The 19,067-nt window shown below is 43.4% G+C and overlaps 2 protein-coding genes across 3 annotated transcripts in view; one reads left to right on the top strand and one right to left on the bottom strand.

The window, feature by feature from the left end:
- The window catches only part of CCDC150 (coiled-coil domain containing 150), a 45,343-nt gene extending 43,196 nt beyond the window's left edge, over positions 1-2,147 (bottom strand). Inside the window, exons 1-2 of the mRNA XM_066603189.1 lie at positions 2,076-2,147; positions 391-539 (exon numbers count right to left, since the gene is read on the bottom strand). Coding sequence (XP_066459286.1) covers positions 391-536 — 146 coding nt within the window. The 5' untranslated portion in view covers positions 537-539; positions 2,076-2,147. The remainder of the gene's footprint in view (positions 1-390; positions 540-2,075) is intronic.
- Positions 2,148-16,481: 14,334 nt separating this feature from the next.
- Positions 16,482-19,067, top strand: part of LOC136627779 (micronuclear linker histone polyprotein-like) — a 51,862-nt gene continuing 49,276 nt past the window's right edge. The window contains exon 1 of one of the 2 annotated variants that reach the window (XM_066603176.1): positions 16,482-16,571. The gene's annotated coding sequence lies outside the window, so the exon portion shown is untranslated. The remainder of the gene's footprint in view (positions 16,572-19,067) is intronic. The other variant, XM_066603167.1, reaches the window with a different exon arrangement.

Raw genomic sequence — 19,067 nt, 5'->3', positions numbered from 1 at the left:
ATAAGCAGCTCAGTCCTTACAAAACAAGCAGGACAGTGGCATCTTCACCCCTTAAGGACCAGGCTGTTTTGTGCCTTAAGGACCAGACACTTAAGCTTTCCTTAATATATGACTTCCCTGTAGAAGCTCCTCCGGTAAACTTTCACTAAAATCAAGGAATCAGAAGCCTGGGGGGTTGTTTAGCCAGAAACATTGCCCTTGTGAATCTCTTATAGGTGTTCTACGACTATGTATCGCACTCCAATTAATTCAATGACAATGGTGAAAAACAATACAGTCCTGACACATGGAATGTGTTTGTGAATGTCTACAGTACGACAACACTAAATCCTATGTTATAGTATGATCCTTATAGCATGAAATGTTATAAGGTAAATACACAAATCTCACCTATGGCCGGTTACATCTAGTGCCTGCAGGTCACTGATCAGGGCATCTGCTTGTTCCTCTGCTACCCGCATCCGCTGCTCCAGCACAGATAAGGTCTCTGGAGCGGTAGGAAGAATGGTGAGCGGAGGGATCACTGGTCGCTCCATCTCCTGGGTACAGCAAGAAAAATTACTTGTCTAGTATTTACCTGTTCTGCCTTTTATACAAAACTTAAACTATCAAGTAAAGTTTAAGCAGTTTCACTGTTTATATGAGAAACCAGTTTACAGTACAGATACGTTACAGCACATATACAGAAGTAGTGCAGTAGTGACTGTACACTACTATATATAGACAATGGCATACTGATCCTATATGGCACATGTACAGAAGCAGTGACTATATATAGACACTGCCACACGGATCCTATATACCAGAGGTACTCAACAGGCAGATTGGGGGCCGAATGTGGACCCCCTGCTGTCTAGACCAGGATGAAGGAGCAGTTGCCAGTTCCCCTTCTCTACTAACACCTTTCATTGTGATCCCACTAACAGGGCCGACCATAAGCACTGAGTGTAACTTTGTTCCTCCACCAACTTTGTGGTCTTGAGAGCAGGAGCCGCGGGAGGAGCAAAGTTATAACAGGGGGCCGTACCTGTACAAAGCAGGTCTACCTGTGTACTGGTGAAAGGACGGGAGGTTATCATATGGGGCAGAAGAAAGGATGAGAGATGTGTTTTACATGTGACCTTATTTTGGAGGGGCTGAAAGTAAGGTGAGTATTGAGTTTTTTACATGGTACTGTAAGAGGAGATGATGGGAGGGAGCGTGTGGGGCTTACATGGTATGGGGTCATCATAACTAAGAGGGGCCACAGGGGCGTGTGTGTGTGTGCGGGTCAGCATAACTAAGAGGGGCCATGGGGCGAGGGGGGGCTGGAAGCATAACTACGAGGGGCCACAGGGGCGAGTGTGTGCGTGTGTGTACGGGTCAGCATAACTAAGAGGGGCCACAGGGGCGAGTGTGTGTGTACGGGTCAGCATAACTAAGAGGGGCACTGGGGCAGCATGATGGGAAGAGTGTGCAGAAAAGAGTCATAGCTGGGGATGGTGGTCTGGACACAAACAGAGAAACAAAATAGACTTCCTGGCTCATAAATGTTTAAAAGGCCATATGTGCCCCAAAATGGTATAAATCAAAACATTAACTCATTTTGCAAAAGACAAGCCCTCACACAGCTCCGCTGATGGGAAGATAAGTCATAGCTCGCGGAATGTTACGTGTTATGTGTTCTATAGTGCAGAAGCAGGGAGTAAAAAAAACTAAACATTCTGTAATCACCTTATCGTACTACAGTTCATACATAATGATGTCTTGCTTTAACCCTCATTACCCGAGTGTGCCGACCCTTCACCCAACGGCAGACCGAGGTAAGTGGACCTTTACAATATATACCATACAGCACGTGGGCTCTGTCTTGTACTGGGGGCTCTAGCAGATGAAGGGTACAGACTGCAGGACTGTACCAAGTGTCAGCAGGGACAGAAGTACAGCGGACTGTTCCACCGTCTCACCTGATGGTTTCTGAGGGTGAGGAGCAAAACCAGCGATGTGGGGATTATGCTATATCTAAACGCCGTTCTAGAATGTTAACACGGACAGCCGGTATCTATCTGTATGCAGAGACAATGCGGGTGACTTACAGCAGCAGCCGGTCCTCCTACATAAGCGGCTTCCGTCACCTTGGAGACACATCCGCTTCTACCTTCAAACTGTCCCGCGGTAAAATCTGCACCGCGCATGCTCAAACACTAACCACTCAGCCTTGTGGCAAAACTGGAGACACGTCCCCGCCTGGAGGGGGCAATGCTGCTCTATGCCTGCTCTCAGGCTTCACAAACATGGCGGCCGCACTCCCTGTTGTCCTGGGTTCATCATGTGATGTTATGGATGTCACCGCTCACAAAGGTAACAGCACAGATTCACGGAGGGGCTGAAGATTTGTTTTTCTCCAGACTCTCTGAATGTTTTGATCATCTGCACTGTAGATGGTGGCATATGCACAGGCTTTGCTATTGGACACGGAGGAACATTTTTCTGAAATTGTTCCACAGTTTTTAGCTGCAGTTTTTCACAGCTTGGTGAGCCTCTGCCCATCTTTGCTTCTGAGAGACTCTGCCTCTCTAACATGATCTTTATATACACAGTCATGTGACTTAGAACATTTACACTCCAGCTGTTTTATTAGTAACACATGGTGGAGTCGGATTCCACATGGAGGAGCCGCCCCGCGGAATCCGACCTGACAGCAGTGGCGTCCGCTTCTACCTGTCATTTCTGTTCTTTATCTGTAGTGCAGATGGATCCGGCGGGCACACACAGTAGAATTTTTTTTTTCAATTTCCCCCTTCTCCCCACCCCCCACCCCCACCCCCCGCACCGTCAATGGAAGCCGTCCGCACGGAATCTGAGCAAAAATGGAACATGCTGAAATTTTCTTCCTCCGCTTGCAGAAACTGCAATTGGTTTTTCGCAAATGTAGAGGAAAAAGCGGTTTTCTATGGCATACTATGGATGGTATTTGCTGCAGATCCGTGGTGCGGATTCCATTTGTGTGCAGGCGGTCTTACTTTTTTCCCCCAGCCTTTTCTTACCCCTGTTCCAACTTTTGTGAGATGTGTTGCTGCCATTAACTTCTAAATGAGTACATTTTTTTTTATGAAATGGAAAAATATCTAATTTTCACCTTCTGATATGTGTTCTACTGTGAATAAAATATGGTTATATGAGATTTCCAAATTATTGCCTTCTTTTTTTTTTTTTTTTACTTAACATTCATTTACATTTTACACAGCGTCCCAACTGGAATTGGGGTTGTATTACTACGGGGTGATATCACTACTGTGGGACATTATGGCTATGTTAAAGGGGTTGTCCCGCGAAAGCAAGTGGGGGTATACACTTCTGTATGGCCATATTAATGCACTTTGTAATGTACATTGTGCATTAATTATGAGCCATACAGAAGTTATTCACTTACCTGTTCCGTTGCTAGCGTCCCCGTCTCCATGGTGCCGTCTAATTTTCAGCGTCTAATCGCCGGATTAGACGCGCTTGCGCAGTCCGGTCTTCTTCTTTTCTAAATGGGGCCGCTCGTGCCGGAGAGCGGCTCCTCGTAGCTCCGCCCCGTCACGTGCCGATTCCAGCCAATCAGGAGGCTGGAATCGGCAATGGACCGCACAGAAGACCTGTGGTCCACCGAGGGTGAAGATCCCGGCGGCCATCTTCACCAGGTAAGTAAGAAGTCACCGGAGCGCGGGGATTCAGGTAAGCACTATCCGGTTTTCTTTTTTAACCCCTGCATCGGGTTTGTCTCGCGCCGAACGGGGGGGCTATTGAAAAAAAAAAAAACCCGTTTCGGCGCGGGACAACCCCTTTAAGGTGACTAGACATCCTGATTTAGGTGGGACAGTTCCGCTCTGGGACCCTGTATCCTGCTTTACCCAGTGTCACTAAGCGGGACAGCCTTTTGTCCTGCTTTTGGGACGTCTGTTCCGCTTTTGTCCTGCCTTCGGGACATCTGATCACAATGAAGGTGATTACAAGCCGGGGTACCGCAGCTCCCTGGCTGGCAATCACTCAATGGCGCTGCTGTGCCTGGTTCTGCAAGAGGAGAAGGGAGGAGGCGTCTGGGCACACACACTTCCACCTGCAGCAGCGCCAAGCAAAGGAGCAGCGGCACTTTGAATACCAGGAAGAGATAAAGATATCGGTCTCGAGGGCTACTGTGGGGGTCACTATTAATACCGGGGCCGATATAGGGAACACTGTCAGTAATAGTGTCTCCTATATTGGTCCCAGTAGTAATAGTATTACTAATGAGGCTACTGTGGGGGTTATTACTACCATGGTTAATATAGGGGACACTATTACTACTGAGGCTACTGTGGGGGGGCTCACTATTACTACTAGAGCAAATATAGGGGACACAATTACTACTAGGGTTGATATAGGTTACACTATTACTACTAGGGCCACTTTGGGGCTCACTATTACTACTGGGGCCATTCTGCACCTCAAGCTGACTTACAGGAAAATGGATAAAGTCTATGATTGAGGACAACATGCTTGCCTGAAACATGTAAGACGGCACATGCTCTCGGTTCCTTCATGTCCATCTGGATTGTTTAATAAAAACTGAAGGTTTTTTACCCAACGCTGGACTTTCTCCATTTTTCTTTGCATCAGTTGTGGTTTCCAGCCTGTCCTTGCATGGGAGCGACTGCAGAAGAGCTGCTTTCTGGTTTGCATTTCTTAAGCTGATTTAGGTTATGTTTACACGTGGCGGAAATACTGCGGAGTGTCCACAGCAGAAATTTCCATGGGAAATTACACAGCATTTTCGCATCCAAAAAACAGTAAAAATTCGTACCATTGGTGTGGATTTTGACTGGAAATCAGCTGCATATCTGAAGGCTTTCCGCAGTCGGTGCTCCCCGGCTTATGGTTCCCAGTGGCCTGCTTAGGTGCGGCAAGGCTGCTCGGGTGATGCTGGTCAGGTGAGGCCACTATAGGCCACTGAGAACCGGAAGCCGGGAAACGTTGACAGCAGGAAGCCTTTGGAGAAGGTGAGGAAGAGCGCCGCATAGTATTTCCAGTCAAAATCCACACCAATGGTACGTATTTTGACTGTTTTTTTGATGCAGAATTTGCTCTCTGTTTTTTTTTCTCGTTTGTTTGTTTTTTAAATGGTCCTGCACCTTTTATAACGACAGAGGTAAAATTGCACGTTATTGTAAGCCCCACCGCCTGGTCATACCCCTCTGGTCACCTGAGCTATATGTTACTACAGGGAGAAGTATGGCCATACAAGGGGATAGTATGCTATATAATACTACAGGGGGGCAGTATGGCTGTATACTACCACAGAGGGACAGTACGGTTATGTTACTACAGAGGGACAGTATACTGTATATTACTACAGGGGTACATTACGTCTATATATTACTACAGGGGGAGAGTACGGCTGTATATTACTAAGGGGGGCAGTATGGCTGTATATTACTACAAGGGGACAGTATGCTATATATTACTACAGGAGGGCAGTATGGCTGTATATTACTACAAGGGGACAGTATGGCTGTATACTACTACAGGGGGGCAGTATGGCTGTATATTGCTACAAGGGGACAGTATGCTATATACGGTATTACTACAGGGGGGCAGTATGGCTGTGTATTACTACAAGGGGACAGTATGCTATATAATACTACAGGGGGGCAGTATGGCTGTATATTACTACAAGGGGACAGTATGGCTGTATACTACTACTGGGGGGCAGTATGGCTGTATATTACTACAGGGGACAGTACAGTTATGTTATTACAGAGGGATAGTATACTGTATATTACTACAAGGAGACATTACGGCTATATATTACTACAGGGGAAGAATACGGCTGTATATTACTACAGGGGGACAGTATATCTGTGTATACACTACAGGTGGACAGTATGGCTATTTAGTACTATGAGGGGACACAGTATGGCTTGCTATTCATTACTTAGGGAGCACTCTAAGTTACAGTGTAATACAGTATTTAAGAAAAGTCATGTGTGGCACTATTAAAAGTTTATCTTAATATAGGAATTACAAATATGAAACAGCAAAGAGCCAAAGACATCTGTGTGGCAACCTATGATGAGACAAGTTGTGTCCAAGAGTAGATGTCATGTTGGTCTGGACTGGATGGAGAAAGACGCCACAACACTAATTAGAGATGACATCATGTGTGAGTCACAGAGTCATTGTTTATTCTGCCTCTGGATGCCTCTGATCAGTTCTGTAGTCCCTCTGATCTGCATATAATTATATATGTACAGCTGGTATACGTTATACCAGCTATACATATTGGATTACATGTGGTATGTACCGCATGGTTCGCAGACTTCGCTCTCAATACTGAATCTTTCTTCTTTTTTTTTCTTTACTATTGCACAATGAAGACCTTTTTTGCAAAAAAAAGTATTTCCATTAATTTATTTTTTTGCCAAATGAACTGCGGGAGTTTTTGTTTATTGCAAGGTGAGTTGTAATTTCCATTAGTACCATTTGGGGGTACATACCACCTTTTTTATAGCAAGTACTTGGAGGCAGATGAATAAAATTTAGCAACTATGGAAATTTTTTCCTTTTTTTTTAATGCTGTTTCACCATGCAGGATTGAAATATGACATTTGACAGGACAACCAAGGATCTATTCAGGGAGTGGTGTTTATTTTATGTGCGCACAGACCCTGGTGGATTCATCATCCCAAAAACCAGAGTGACTATACAAAGAGATTCTAACACCATTATATAGTGTGGGATGGCTTAAATCACAGATTCATAACTATTGGTTAACACTAAGGGCTGCCACCCACTGGCGTTTTTTCTCTATTGCGCTGCGAGAGCAAGTGAAAACACTCCCTCGCAGTGCGAGAAAAAAGCCGGGATGACGCCGGGATATAACCAGTCTTTTCAATGGGGCCAGCGGCAGCAGCGCCTGCCCCACTGAAAAGATAGGGAGAATACCGCGGACTTCTGCCACAGCTGTGACAGCTGTGGCATAAGTACAGCATGCTATCCCATTGCTTTCAATGGGATCAGCGCTGCTGACGGTCCCATTGAAAGCAGTGGTTTGTGGCAAACCCTGCAGTATGATTTTCGGGGAAGATCTTGAAACATAAGCCCTTCCCTGAAAATCATCATTAAGTGGTAAAAAAAGGAAAAAACAAAATTACTCACCTCTCTGCCACGTCCTCCGGCTAGCTCCCCGACACTGCTATCCAGCACTTTCAGCAGGTGGAGATTTAAAAATCCCCGCCTCCTGAAAGGGCTGTGCTGATTGGCTGAGCGCTCAGCCAATAACAGCTAGTGCTTAGCTATTTATTCATGATAAAGTACAGGAATGGGTTCCTCGTTTTGTTTTGGACGTTTTGATATATAATTTGTATAGTCTTGGATAACAGCACATATAGTGTTGGTTTTGGTTGGCGTGGGATTTGGGTAATTTCTTTTTTAAGTATATATTTTTATTTTATTCTGTAATTTTGCTTTACTTATTTTTGTAACTAGTTATTTTTACCATCTATGTCCCCATGACGTCGTAAGACCTCTAGGGGTCATTCATATTGTCTTCTTTTTTTTTCAATTTCACACTTTTCCACTGTAGCTGGGACTTCCATAGGAGGCCCAGTTACACGGGAAAACATCAGTCACTAACAAAGCTGATCAGGGTGAGCTAAGACCCTGCAGCTCTGATGTGACAGGGGGCACCCAGCAGTCCCGTGATCGCCAGGTTGCATAGTGGAAGTAAGGTTATGTTTTAATATCACCAAATAGAAAAGCATTTAGTCTGTAATAAAATGAACAAACAACATCAGAGCAAACTATGATTCTGTTAGTTTTGTCATTATATCCATAGTCAGCCCCGGACTTGTGGCCATAATATGAGCAGATAAACGTCTCCTTATTATGTTTGTAAAACAGACCTAACACAACTTTTTATGTAGATTAATTTTACAGTTCAAAAATATTTTATTATTTTGCTTTTCTATTACAAACACCATAGTTCACTGGAACAATCAAACTGGTGTACACACATTGTACAAGAATGTTACAATGAACATCACCAGAAGATAGTGATTCTAGTCAATAACATATAAACAAAGTGGCGCATTAATGTTAAGCCTTGTCTCTCACCAAGGGGGACAAGGACCAAATAAAGTAAAAGAGGTAAAGTAGGAGGTTGTTAGGAAAGAGAGAAAAAAATGTAAGGTAAACCTGAAAAAGAATCAAGATTAGAAAGAGGATAGTTCTTCCGAAGGAGGGAAGGAGGGTTACTCAGTATGAATCTGTCACCAAACCTCAATCTTAAATGATGCTTAAATGATTCTTTGAATCCAAGACGCCAGCTATGAAGATACAACACCTCTTTGAAGCCAGGACTTTGCCTTAGGTGAAGAGTGCAACAGGATCCAGGTTGCTCAAACACTGTAGGGCTTAGAGAGTTTGTTGACGTCTCTAGCACATAGCTCTTCCATATATTTACGATTATCTATAGTCTCCAACCACATCAACCTCGTTGGGGTTATGGTGGATCCACTTTCTGGGGATAATTTGTCTCATAGCTATTAGGAAGAAGTTTAAGAGGGAACACTTTTGTAGTAGACATGATGATTAGTTAGCATAAAATGTCTATTGATTTGTATAAACTAGATGTATTACGCAGCTGTAGTGATTTAACTCTGTAGAGGCTAATGGCCACACAATCTCATTATGGTAATTGCTGGACAATGGCATGGTGAAAGACTGTGCTATAGCATTAGCCTAATGTAAAGCTCCTCTGCAGCCTCTTAAGGGTTAAAGTCACTATACTGTAAGACTGAAGAACTGTATCCACTTTGGGTGTTTTCCAAGCCCTCCCCCACCCTCAACTTCTGAGACAAAGTTTTTGCCTGACCACATGTTGAGGAGACAAAGGCTGACTTGTACACTGGACCTGAGAGGGGTGTGGGGAGGAGCGGGGATTCTATATGGCCCAACGAATGAAAATACAATAAGTTATTGATGTAATATGTTATACGCCCATAAAGGGCAAGTATTATGTGTTTCAATAAACCTGAGGCTCTGAGCATTGTACGCCCAGATCCAGTTTTAGACCCGAAACATTTAGCTTGTGTCTGACTGGTTATTGCAAGGCGTGCACATGCCATACTACATAATTAGGAAGCTACAGAATACCCCTGAACCTGCTCGAGAAAATAGCATCCAGTACACTTTGTCTTGGAAATTGAGAGCAGCATTACTGAAAGGAGTGCCATCTCCTGAGAGAACTGGATCGTGTTCCTACTGACCTCAATATATAGAAAGTTCACCTCCTCCCAAAGGTCCAAAATCAAGGGACTTGACCACCAAATGTGTATAAAAATACCCACGTCGCCATCACATCTCCAGCATTTGTCCGAGAGTTGAGGGAAGATCCTTGCCAATCGTTCCGGGGTTCTATACTATTGACTGAGGATTTTAAAATTGAGCTCTTGGGTCCTTCCCGATACGGACATTTTGTGCATAAGAATAAGAGATTTGGACCAGGACTCCTCCGGCAGCACCTGACCCAGGTCTCTCTCCCACCCTCTTATATATATCAGACCCTCCGCCTTTTATCTCTCCCTCCAATAGTAAGTGGTATAATGATGAGATCTTACATACTCTGCCATCGGGAGATATACTTGGCTTTTTGAATGGGGTAAGTGGGGACAGCCATCTGGTGAGCTTCCCCAGTGAGCTGATGTACTGCGTGTAGTAGGCCCCCTGCTCCAAGAGTTCAATGCAGCCTTATAATATAGAGTAAATATGGGAAGGCCCACACCCTCCTGTTTCTTCTGTCGAGTAAAGATCCGCTGTTAACAGCTCTCCCATTAGACCCCGCCAGAGGCAGGATCTAATAGGTTGGCTTGCGGAAATGAATTGCGACTGTTTACGGATGTACGTGGATGCTCAGCGTATCATCTGCGCTGAAAAAAAAAACACAAGCACGTGATTACATCAGAAAGTTGCCCAACCCTGGGAAAAACCTTTCTATAAAAGATGAATGCCTAGGCGACATTCTCTTGTGCTTTTGTCATGGTGAGAGCTTAGAACCGTCTTCAGAACGGCATACTACTCTCTTGGCTTGGCTGATGTATACTTCTTTTTTTGGAAGAGTCGCGTCTGATTGCTGTCCCAGATCTCAGGAAAGTCCTGCATGAGAGCAGTGAACCTGCCCGTATCGAATGCCCTGGCTACTGCAATTGGCAATGATGTGTTTGTCCTGCACAGACTTTCCCCGTATTCCTGCTTCCTTTTTAGTCATTTTGTTATCTGGTCTCCTACCAACCTGTGGACAACCTGCCTAAAAATCCATACAAGCAAATGCACTGCGATTTGAATGCTCCCATAGAGATCACGACGCCCGTCCGTGTGGAATCCGCACTAAAATAGAACATGCTGCAGTTTAAAAAAGAAAAAATTCGCTCACGGAAATCGCAATTCACATCCGCATGTCTACTCGAAGCTGCGGAAGTTAATGCCTTCCAATGGACGACTATTACCGATCATAGATTCCGTGATTCAAATTCATTTGTGTGCAGCCAGCCTTAGACTAGGCCTCCATGTTAGCCTGTGGTCCCTAAGTCACTGCTGTAAAAACATATATGGCTAGTCACTAAGGAGTTAAATTTATTGAAAACTTATACAATATTCTGATATACAGTATTTTTGCATCAATTGCTTTTTTTAAGATTTCTGCTTGTTAACATTGAATGGAAACAGTTTAGTCTCAGAAGATAGAAAATCTGTCCTGGTCACATGATGATCACACAACTACATGACTTTGAGAAGACGCAACTCCAGTTCACTGTTCTTTCAATATTTATGTTATACAAAAAATAACTTTTATTTAATTAAACTGGAATACTCCTTTGGGGGTGGTTTCATGCCTAGCCTTTATAGCTGTAGGTCAGTAGAGAAATATGACGCACCCTGACCAGCACATGTTTTGTGACATTTTTCCTCAATCTTTTTTCTCTTTGATTGGGATGTATTTTAAACCTCTCCAGTGCATAAAATCAAAGTGCTAACGACGCCCTGTCTGTGAGTGCTTCTCATGCTCCACACCTGATCACATGATGGTGACGTCATCACAAGTCCTAAAGCATAAAACATGCAGAGCTTGACAGCAGCCTTGTGCTCACAGAACCTATGATGAGGTCACTGTCATGTGATCAGTCACCTGCGTGGGAGGATTCCAGGGTCACATGATGGGGACTTCATCACAGATCCTAAACCAGCACAGTCTGACAGAATGTATGTAGTACAGCTGTGTGTGTGACACGTGCATCTAGCAGAGCTGTGTGTGTCTGTGACATACACATGTAATGTACAGAGCTATGTGTGTCTGTGACATGCGCATGTAATGAAACAGAGCTTTGTCTGTGTGGGACGCACACGTAGCAAAGTTGTGTGTGTCTGTGACAAGCACATGTAATGTGGCAGCAGAGCTTTGTGTGTGACGTGCATGTAGGAGAGCTGTGTGTCTGTAACACGCATGTAGCAGAGCCGTGTGTGTCTGTGACACGCATGTAGCAGAGCCGTGTGTGTCTGTGACACGCATGTAGCAGAGCCATGTGTGTCTGTGACACGCATGTAGCAGAGCCGTGTGTGTCTGTGACACGCATGTAGCAGAGCCGTGTGTGTCTGTGACACGCATGTAGCAGAGCCGTGTGTGTCTGTGACACGCATGTAGCAGAGCCGTGTGTGTCTGTGACACGCATGTAGCAGAGCCGTGTGTGTCTGTGACACGCATGTAGCAGAGCCGTGTGTGTCTGTGACACGCATGTAGCAGAGCCGTGTGTGTCTGTGACACGCATGTGACAGAGCCGTGTGTGTCTGTGACACGCATGTGACAGAGCCGTGTGTGTCTGTGACACGCATGTGGCAGAACCGTGTGTGTCTGTGACACTCGTGCATGCAGATGAGCTGTTTGTGTCTGACATGCATGTACCACAGCTATGTGTATCACATGAATCGGTGCTGTGTGTGTGCCACGCGTGCATGCAGTTGAGCTGTGTGTGCCACGTGCATGCGGCAGAGCTGTATGTGGGCACGCGCCGCGTGCATGTAGCAGAGCCGTGTGTGTGCCGCGTGCATGTAGCAGAGCCGTGTGTGTGCCGCGTGCATGTAGCAGAGCCGTGTGTGTGCCGCGTGCATGTAGCAGAGCCGTGTGTGTGCCGCATGCATGTAGCAGAGCCGTGTGTGTGCCGCGTGCATGTAGCAGAGCCGTGTGTGTGCCGCGTGCATGTAGCAGAGCCGTGTGTGTGTTGCGTGCATGTAGCAGAGCTGTGTGTATGTGTTTGACGTGCACATGTATTAATTTTCTAATAATTACTAGTTAAACTACTGCTGACCACTTTTCCATCAAATTTGTGTGTGAGTGACCTGTGAGTCACATAGAGAGCCTGACAGTACCTGTGATGTCAGTTAATGGCGCTTAGCCCCGCCCCCTGATTACATGACCATGACATCATCACAGGTCCTTTATCCTTGTACTGAATAAGGAATTATGGGCAGACTACATCCCCCACAAACCCCTGCGGCCTCAGTTGCTATGAATACAGCAGTACTCCAGTCTGCCAGTTTGTATCTGCTTCAGGTAAAGAAAAGATGTTCCCCAACAGCACATATATAAACGCAGCATGGGTGGAACCAGTAGTATGCAACAGACACACCGGAACATGAATCTCATCCCCCAAAAGTAATCCAGGAAAAATAAATACTATGGCAGCATATAAGGGTGCACAAATTCTATAGATCCATTTATTCTCCCATAGCAATAACAGATACAGCTACATTTCAACCTGTGTGGTCTTTGTCAAGCTTGATAAAGACCACACAGTTTGTAGCTGCTTGTGAGACATCTGGACACCTGTGCGGAGACTCCAATAAATGACACCTCATAAAAGTATACATACATAGCTTGTGTACTGACAGGATCTATGATGATGTCACCATCATGTGATCATATGGTATCCAAGGAGGCGGCAGCATCAACGGTGTAAAGATAGTAAAAAAAAGGGTTTTATTGCTCCATAAAATGGCAACGTTTCGACTTAATCTAAGTCTTTTTCAAGCCTAATACATTGCCATGAACACACATCTTATATAGTGAGGACAGACAGGGAGGACACTCCTCCACCTCCTTAATCAGTAAGTAATACAACACACATGAAACAAAAAACAGACATGGACTATACAAAAGACAAGGTTCTCTACACATATACATTAAGGTAAAACCTGGACTGCATCCATGTGTTGGGCTGCTCCACACAGAGTTCCACTATGTCTCCATTCATATGTTCAGCCGGATATACTGTCAGGTGAATCTTCCCGGCGCACCGCGTGTACGCGGATTGCGTCACAGCCAACCACAGTAACACTGCCGATCAGCGTCTCGACCATCCACTATATGGCGCTGACTCTATCAGGAACTAGTCATGCATAAGGGCACTTCTGGGATTAGAATAAGCACGGCCAACCACAAGATGGCACCTCCGTAATAGAAAACAATGGAGCATGCCAACCAAGGGTGCCTATACATAAAGTATATTATATATAATAGCAAAAATTACTTTGGCACATAAGGGAATACTGCAAATTCACAAAAAGCTCACAAGGTGCCAGCAAAACATTAAAGTCAGCTATACTAATAAGGCAAAACAGAAGAGAATAATTGTAGATAATAAAACCTATATCCAAAAAATAAAAAAAAATAAAAAAAATTTTTGAGAAAAAATTTTTTTGAGAAAAAAATTTTTTTAAGAAAAAATGAAAAAAGTGTTAAAAATAAAAAAACATGATGTAATATATGCGCATGTGTATAAAGAATAACTGTATAATGGTGAAAAAAATCTAAATAAATATACATAAATTCACGAAAAATTTTTTACGAAAAAAATATATTAAATATAAATAAAAACCAACATATAACTGGACAAAAAGTGGAAAAAAATAGCAAACCTAAATAGGTGTGAATAACTAGTCTTTCAAAAGTACGGTGCATAAGCAAGTAAACTTCAAAAAAATTATAAAGATACATAAAAAAATTTTTTTAAAACGCTAATTGAAAAAAATTTTTTTGCTTTATTGATACGGAAAAAAATTTTTTTATATAATGCATGACAATGTTACAGAGAAAATACAAATTGTCAACTGACAATATTAGACATAGCAAGGACATAATTATAATAGTGAATAAATAGCCGGAAAAGACGCGAACTGTGGAGAAGACCAACACATAGACCAGGAGAGAAATCTAGGGAAAAAAGAAAAAAAAGAAAAGGATTAAAAACAGGCATCTAAAAACTATATACATCAGATGAGGATCCTTAAATATAAGGGGCAAAGACATACTCCATGTTTAAACCGAAAGGATGTAACGTATTGAGGGTGTGAATCCAGCGCAACTCTTTCTTTTTGAGAAGAGCCTCCCTGTCACCTCCTCTGGTCAATGGTGGAACATCGTCAATAATCCTGAATTTAAATTGACTTATACTATGCTTTTTCTCATGGAAATGCTTGGGGATCGGCAGGTCCAAGCACTTGGTACGTATAGTACTCTTATGTTTAATCATACGACTACGCGCTTCGAGTATCGTTTCCCCCACGTATCCAAGTCCGCAGGGGCAGGTGACCAAATAGATGACATAAGAGGAGGTGCAGGAATATCTCTTCCTAATTTTGAATTTCTGGCCTGTATATGGATGATGAAAGCTATCACCCTTGACAAGATTGCCGCAGCAAACACAGCCAAGACAGGGAAAATTGCCCTTCTTGGCTGGTGCTAGTACTCGCTGTGTATGACTCACCTTCGGTACAATTGATTTCACTAACTTGTCACGTATGTTCGGGGGTCGTCTATAGGCCATCATCGGTTTTTCGTTAAATTCTGGTACCACACTTAAGCCTTTTGTCAGAAGGGACCAATGTTTGTTTATTATGGAAGAGACCTGCCCACTATGTCTACCAAAAGTGGAGATAAAAGGCACTCTTGCTGGTTTGGTGGTTTTACTTTTAGGTATCAACAAGGTGTCACGCTGCAGTTGTCGTACTCCGTCAACTGCCCTGTTGATAAGAGGTCTCGGATAACCTCTCTGCAAAAATTTATTTGCCATCTGCCCCAATCTCTTTTCAATGGCAGTATCATCAGTGATTCTACGCACCCGTAGGAGCTGACTCCACGGGAGGGAATTTACTGTTGGTCTAGGATGAAAGCTGTCATAGTGTAAGATACAGTTCCTATCAGTCGGTTTAACATAGAGGTCTGTCAAGAATTTTTCACCGTCATAGCATACCATTGTATCCAGAAACTGGATAGACTCTTCGGATGAACTTAAAGTAAATTGTAATTCCTGATAATGTGAATTCAGTTGCTGATGAAACAAATTAAGTTCATCCTGAGAGCCACTCCATACCACAAATATGTCATCTATGAAACGAAACCAGGCCTTAACCCGTGGCCAAAATTCAGATGTATGTATAAACGTTTCCTCAAAGTGGCGCATATACAGATTAGCATAGGTGGGCGCGACATTAGACCCCATGGCGGTGCCCTGCCGCTGCTCAAAGAACATCCCCCCGTAATTCACATGCAGCTCATATGCAGCAATGTAGCAGAGCTGTGTGTGTGTGACGTGCATGTAGCAAAGCTGTGGGTTGCCACCAGAAACACTGGTACTATAACTTCCTAATAATTACTAGTACAGTGGTACCTTGGTTTACGAGTGACTCAGCTTGCGAGCTTCTTGACTTGCGAGGAGGCTCTCTCCCAAATTTTTACTCTGATTTAACAGCAAAAAAAAATAAATCGGGTTACGAGCCTGCTCACAAGTCAAGAAGCTCGCAAGCTGGCTCGGGGGGGGGGGGGGGGGTGTGTGTGTCTAATACTCGCCTACCACCGGCGTTCTGGTGCTCGCGATGGTCTGTGGCACTGCTGCAGACTGCCACGTCCTCCTCCACATCAACAGAGCATTTCTTCCTGGAAGCGGGGCTTGCCTCCAGCAAGCTAATGCTCTGATTGGTTAATCCAGTGACGCATCAGCCAATAAAAGCCCGCACTGGATTAACCAATCACAGCCATTCAATGATATCATTCAAGCCCGCTTCCAGGAAAAAATGCTTTGTCAGCATGAAGGAGTGACTACAGCAGCGACAGAGACCCGCGTGAGGACCGGAACGCCAGCGGTAGGTGAGTATTGTTGTTTGTTTGTTTTTTGATATGTAGTGTAAAATTTTCCCCATTGAAATGAACTGGAATGCATTAATGGCGTTTCAGTTCATTTCAATGGGGAAAATTGATTTGACTTACAAGTGTTTTGGGTTAAGAGCTCTGTCACGGAATGAATTAAACTCTTAACCCAAGGCACTATTGTATAATCAGAAATATCGGTTATACTTGTGAGGATTAGAAACAGCTTCTTATTTATAGCTCACCACTGGGTGTGGAGAAATGTGAAGTCACAGTAAGGAAAACGAAACTTAGAAGCAGAGGCAGGCAAACCAGAATAAACACAGGATTGTATTCTGCTAGATCCACTGCAGATCAGTCAGAGAACTACGGAGAGGTAAGACAATGGGAGCTGCTTGCAGAATATGTCCTCTAGTAGGAAGAGATACAGAAAGAGAAGGCTGGATCTACACATATACACAGAATTCCTCTTCACATGCAGTTTGTAGACCTATATACAGACGCTATATCCTCATAAATACACAGATTACACACACTCATACATACAGATTCCCAGTCCATGTAAATACTCGGATTATACACATCCTCCACATAAATATACATACTATACACATACATACAAATTATACACACAGTGCAGTGACTGCAGCAACATTTGTCCAAAGCTTTATTTACTGTCTGCACAATGCTCACCTTAGCCCTTGTAGTTGCAGCCAGTTTTGGTCTTGTGAACACAGCCCAATTTGTCAATTCTGAAATGTGTCACTTTAGTGAATTTGGAATGCTTTTACTTATCCAAGTGATTGAGATCTTTTTGTGACATGTTGTACTTTGTGGTAAATTTTGATTGATATGTTTTATGTTTACTTATGAAAAACATCCAAAATTTAGAGAAAATTAGGAAAACGTGATGTTAAACACTTAATTATAGAGGAGGAACAGAAGCACTACAGATAAGTGCATTATAATTCAAAACCTAAGTGAGTGTGCATGGCTGTCTTCTAATGGCCCTTTTATATGGGCCGACAGTTGAGTAAACGACTGCACGAGCGCTGATGTCACCGCTAAGGTCGTTAGCACTCGTACTGAGTGCTTATACTAAAAGACATCACCACTGGATCACAGGCTTTTCGCTCAACACGTCACCTTCTATGTGAAGCGGAGAGCATTTATACTGAACTAGCTTACCCGTCGCGCGTTGCTGCGAAGATAGACATACATATATGCATTCGTTTTTATATATCTAGATAACAACCAATCACAGCGCAGCTCTCAAGTTACCTCAGCGGTATAATATATAACAACCAATCACAGTGCAGCTTTCATGTTACCTCAGTGGTATAATATATAACAACCAATCGCAGCGCAGCTTTCATGTAACCTCAGTAGTATAAGAAGTAGCAACCAATCACAGCACAGCTTTCATGTTGCCTCAGCAGTATAATATATAGCAACCAATCACAGCACAGCTTTCATTTTACCTCAGCATTCTCAATATCCAGCAATTGTCTTGCGAAACGTTCGGCGGATGCATCATTTTATAGTTGAACACGTATTCCGTTGCTCGTAATGCCTTTTGCTTTCGTGCTTGAGATGGAAATCAAACGATCTTTGTCTGGGGGGCATAACTGTCGACAATGCTCGCACGCGCGCCACCTATCATAGGATAGTTGTACTATGCCTATAATCTTCCCAGGAGTGTACTCAACAACTTCCCAAAGTTTCATGGCCATTGGATGAATGGTGTAGTAATGCATAAAGGACAGACAGACAGACATACATTCATTTATATATATCAGGAAGTGAGAGAATTAGATTCCGTACGTAAAATGTGGATGCTAATTCTTTGGCGCATAGAATTGAATAATCGAGTTGGGACCCATTAGCTTTTCCTATTTATGACATAATCAATGCTCATGCCAAATTTCAAATTTTTATGACATCGGGAAGTGAGAGAATTAGATTCTGTACGTAAAATTTGGACACTTATTCTTTTGCGCTTAGAATTGCATAATCGAGTTGGGACCCATTAGCTTTTCCTATTTATGACATAATCAGTTCTCATGCCAAATTTTATGTTTCTACAACATCGGGAAGTGAGAGAATTGATGGAAATCGAACGATCTGCGTGGGAGGGGGGCGTAACTGTCGACGCTCGCACGCACGCCATTTATCATAGGATAGTTGTACTATGCCTATAATCTTCCCAGGAGTGTACTCAACAACTTCCCAAAGTTTCATGGCGATCGGATGAATGGTGTAGTAGCGCAAAAAGGACAAACAGACAGACAGACGCGCATACATTCAATTTTATATATATATAGATTAGCTTACCCGTCGCGCGTTGCTGCGAAGACAGACAGACATACATTCATTCGTTTTTATATATCTAGATAACAACCAATCACAGCGCAGCTTTCATGTTACCTCAGTGGTATAATATATAACAACCAATCACAGCACAGCTTTCATGTTACCTTAGCAGTATAAAATATAACAACCAATCACAGCGCAGCTTTCATGTTACCTCAGCAGTAAGAGAAATAACAACCAATCACAGCGCAACTTTTATTCCGCCTCAGCAATATAAAAAATAGCAACCAATCACAGCGCAGCTTTCATGTTACCTCTGCGGTATTATATATAGCAACCAATCACAGCGCAGCTTTCATGTTACCTCAGTGGTATTATATATAACAACGAATCGCAGCACAGCTTTCATGCAACCTCAGTAGTATAAGAAGTAGCCACCAATCACAGCACAGCTTTCATGTTACCTAAGCAGTATAAGAAATAGCAACCAATCACAGCACAGCTTTCATTTTACCTCAGCATTCTCAATATCCAGCAATTGTCTTGCGAAACATTCGGC

This window comes from Eleutherodactylus coqui, chromosome 1 (genome assembly GCF_035609145.1).
Source record: "Eleutherodactylus coqui strain aEleCoq1 chromosome 1, aEleCoq1.hap1, whole genome shotgun sequence".
Classification (NCBI taxonomy): domain Eukaryota; kingdom Metazoa; phylum Chordata; class Amphibia; order Anura; family Eleutherodactylidae; genus Eleutherodactylus; species Eleutherodactylus coqui.
Note: the sequence above shows the minus strand (reverse complement) of the source record. Positions and strands in the feature narration are given on the sequence as shown.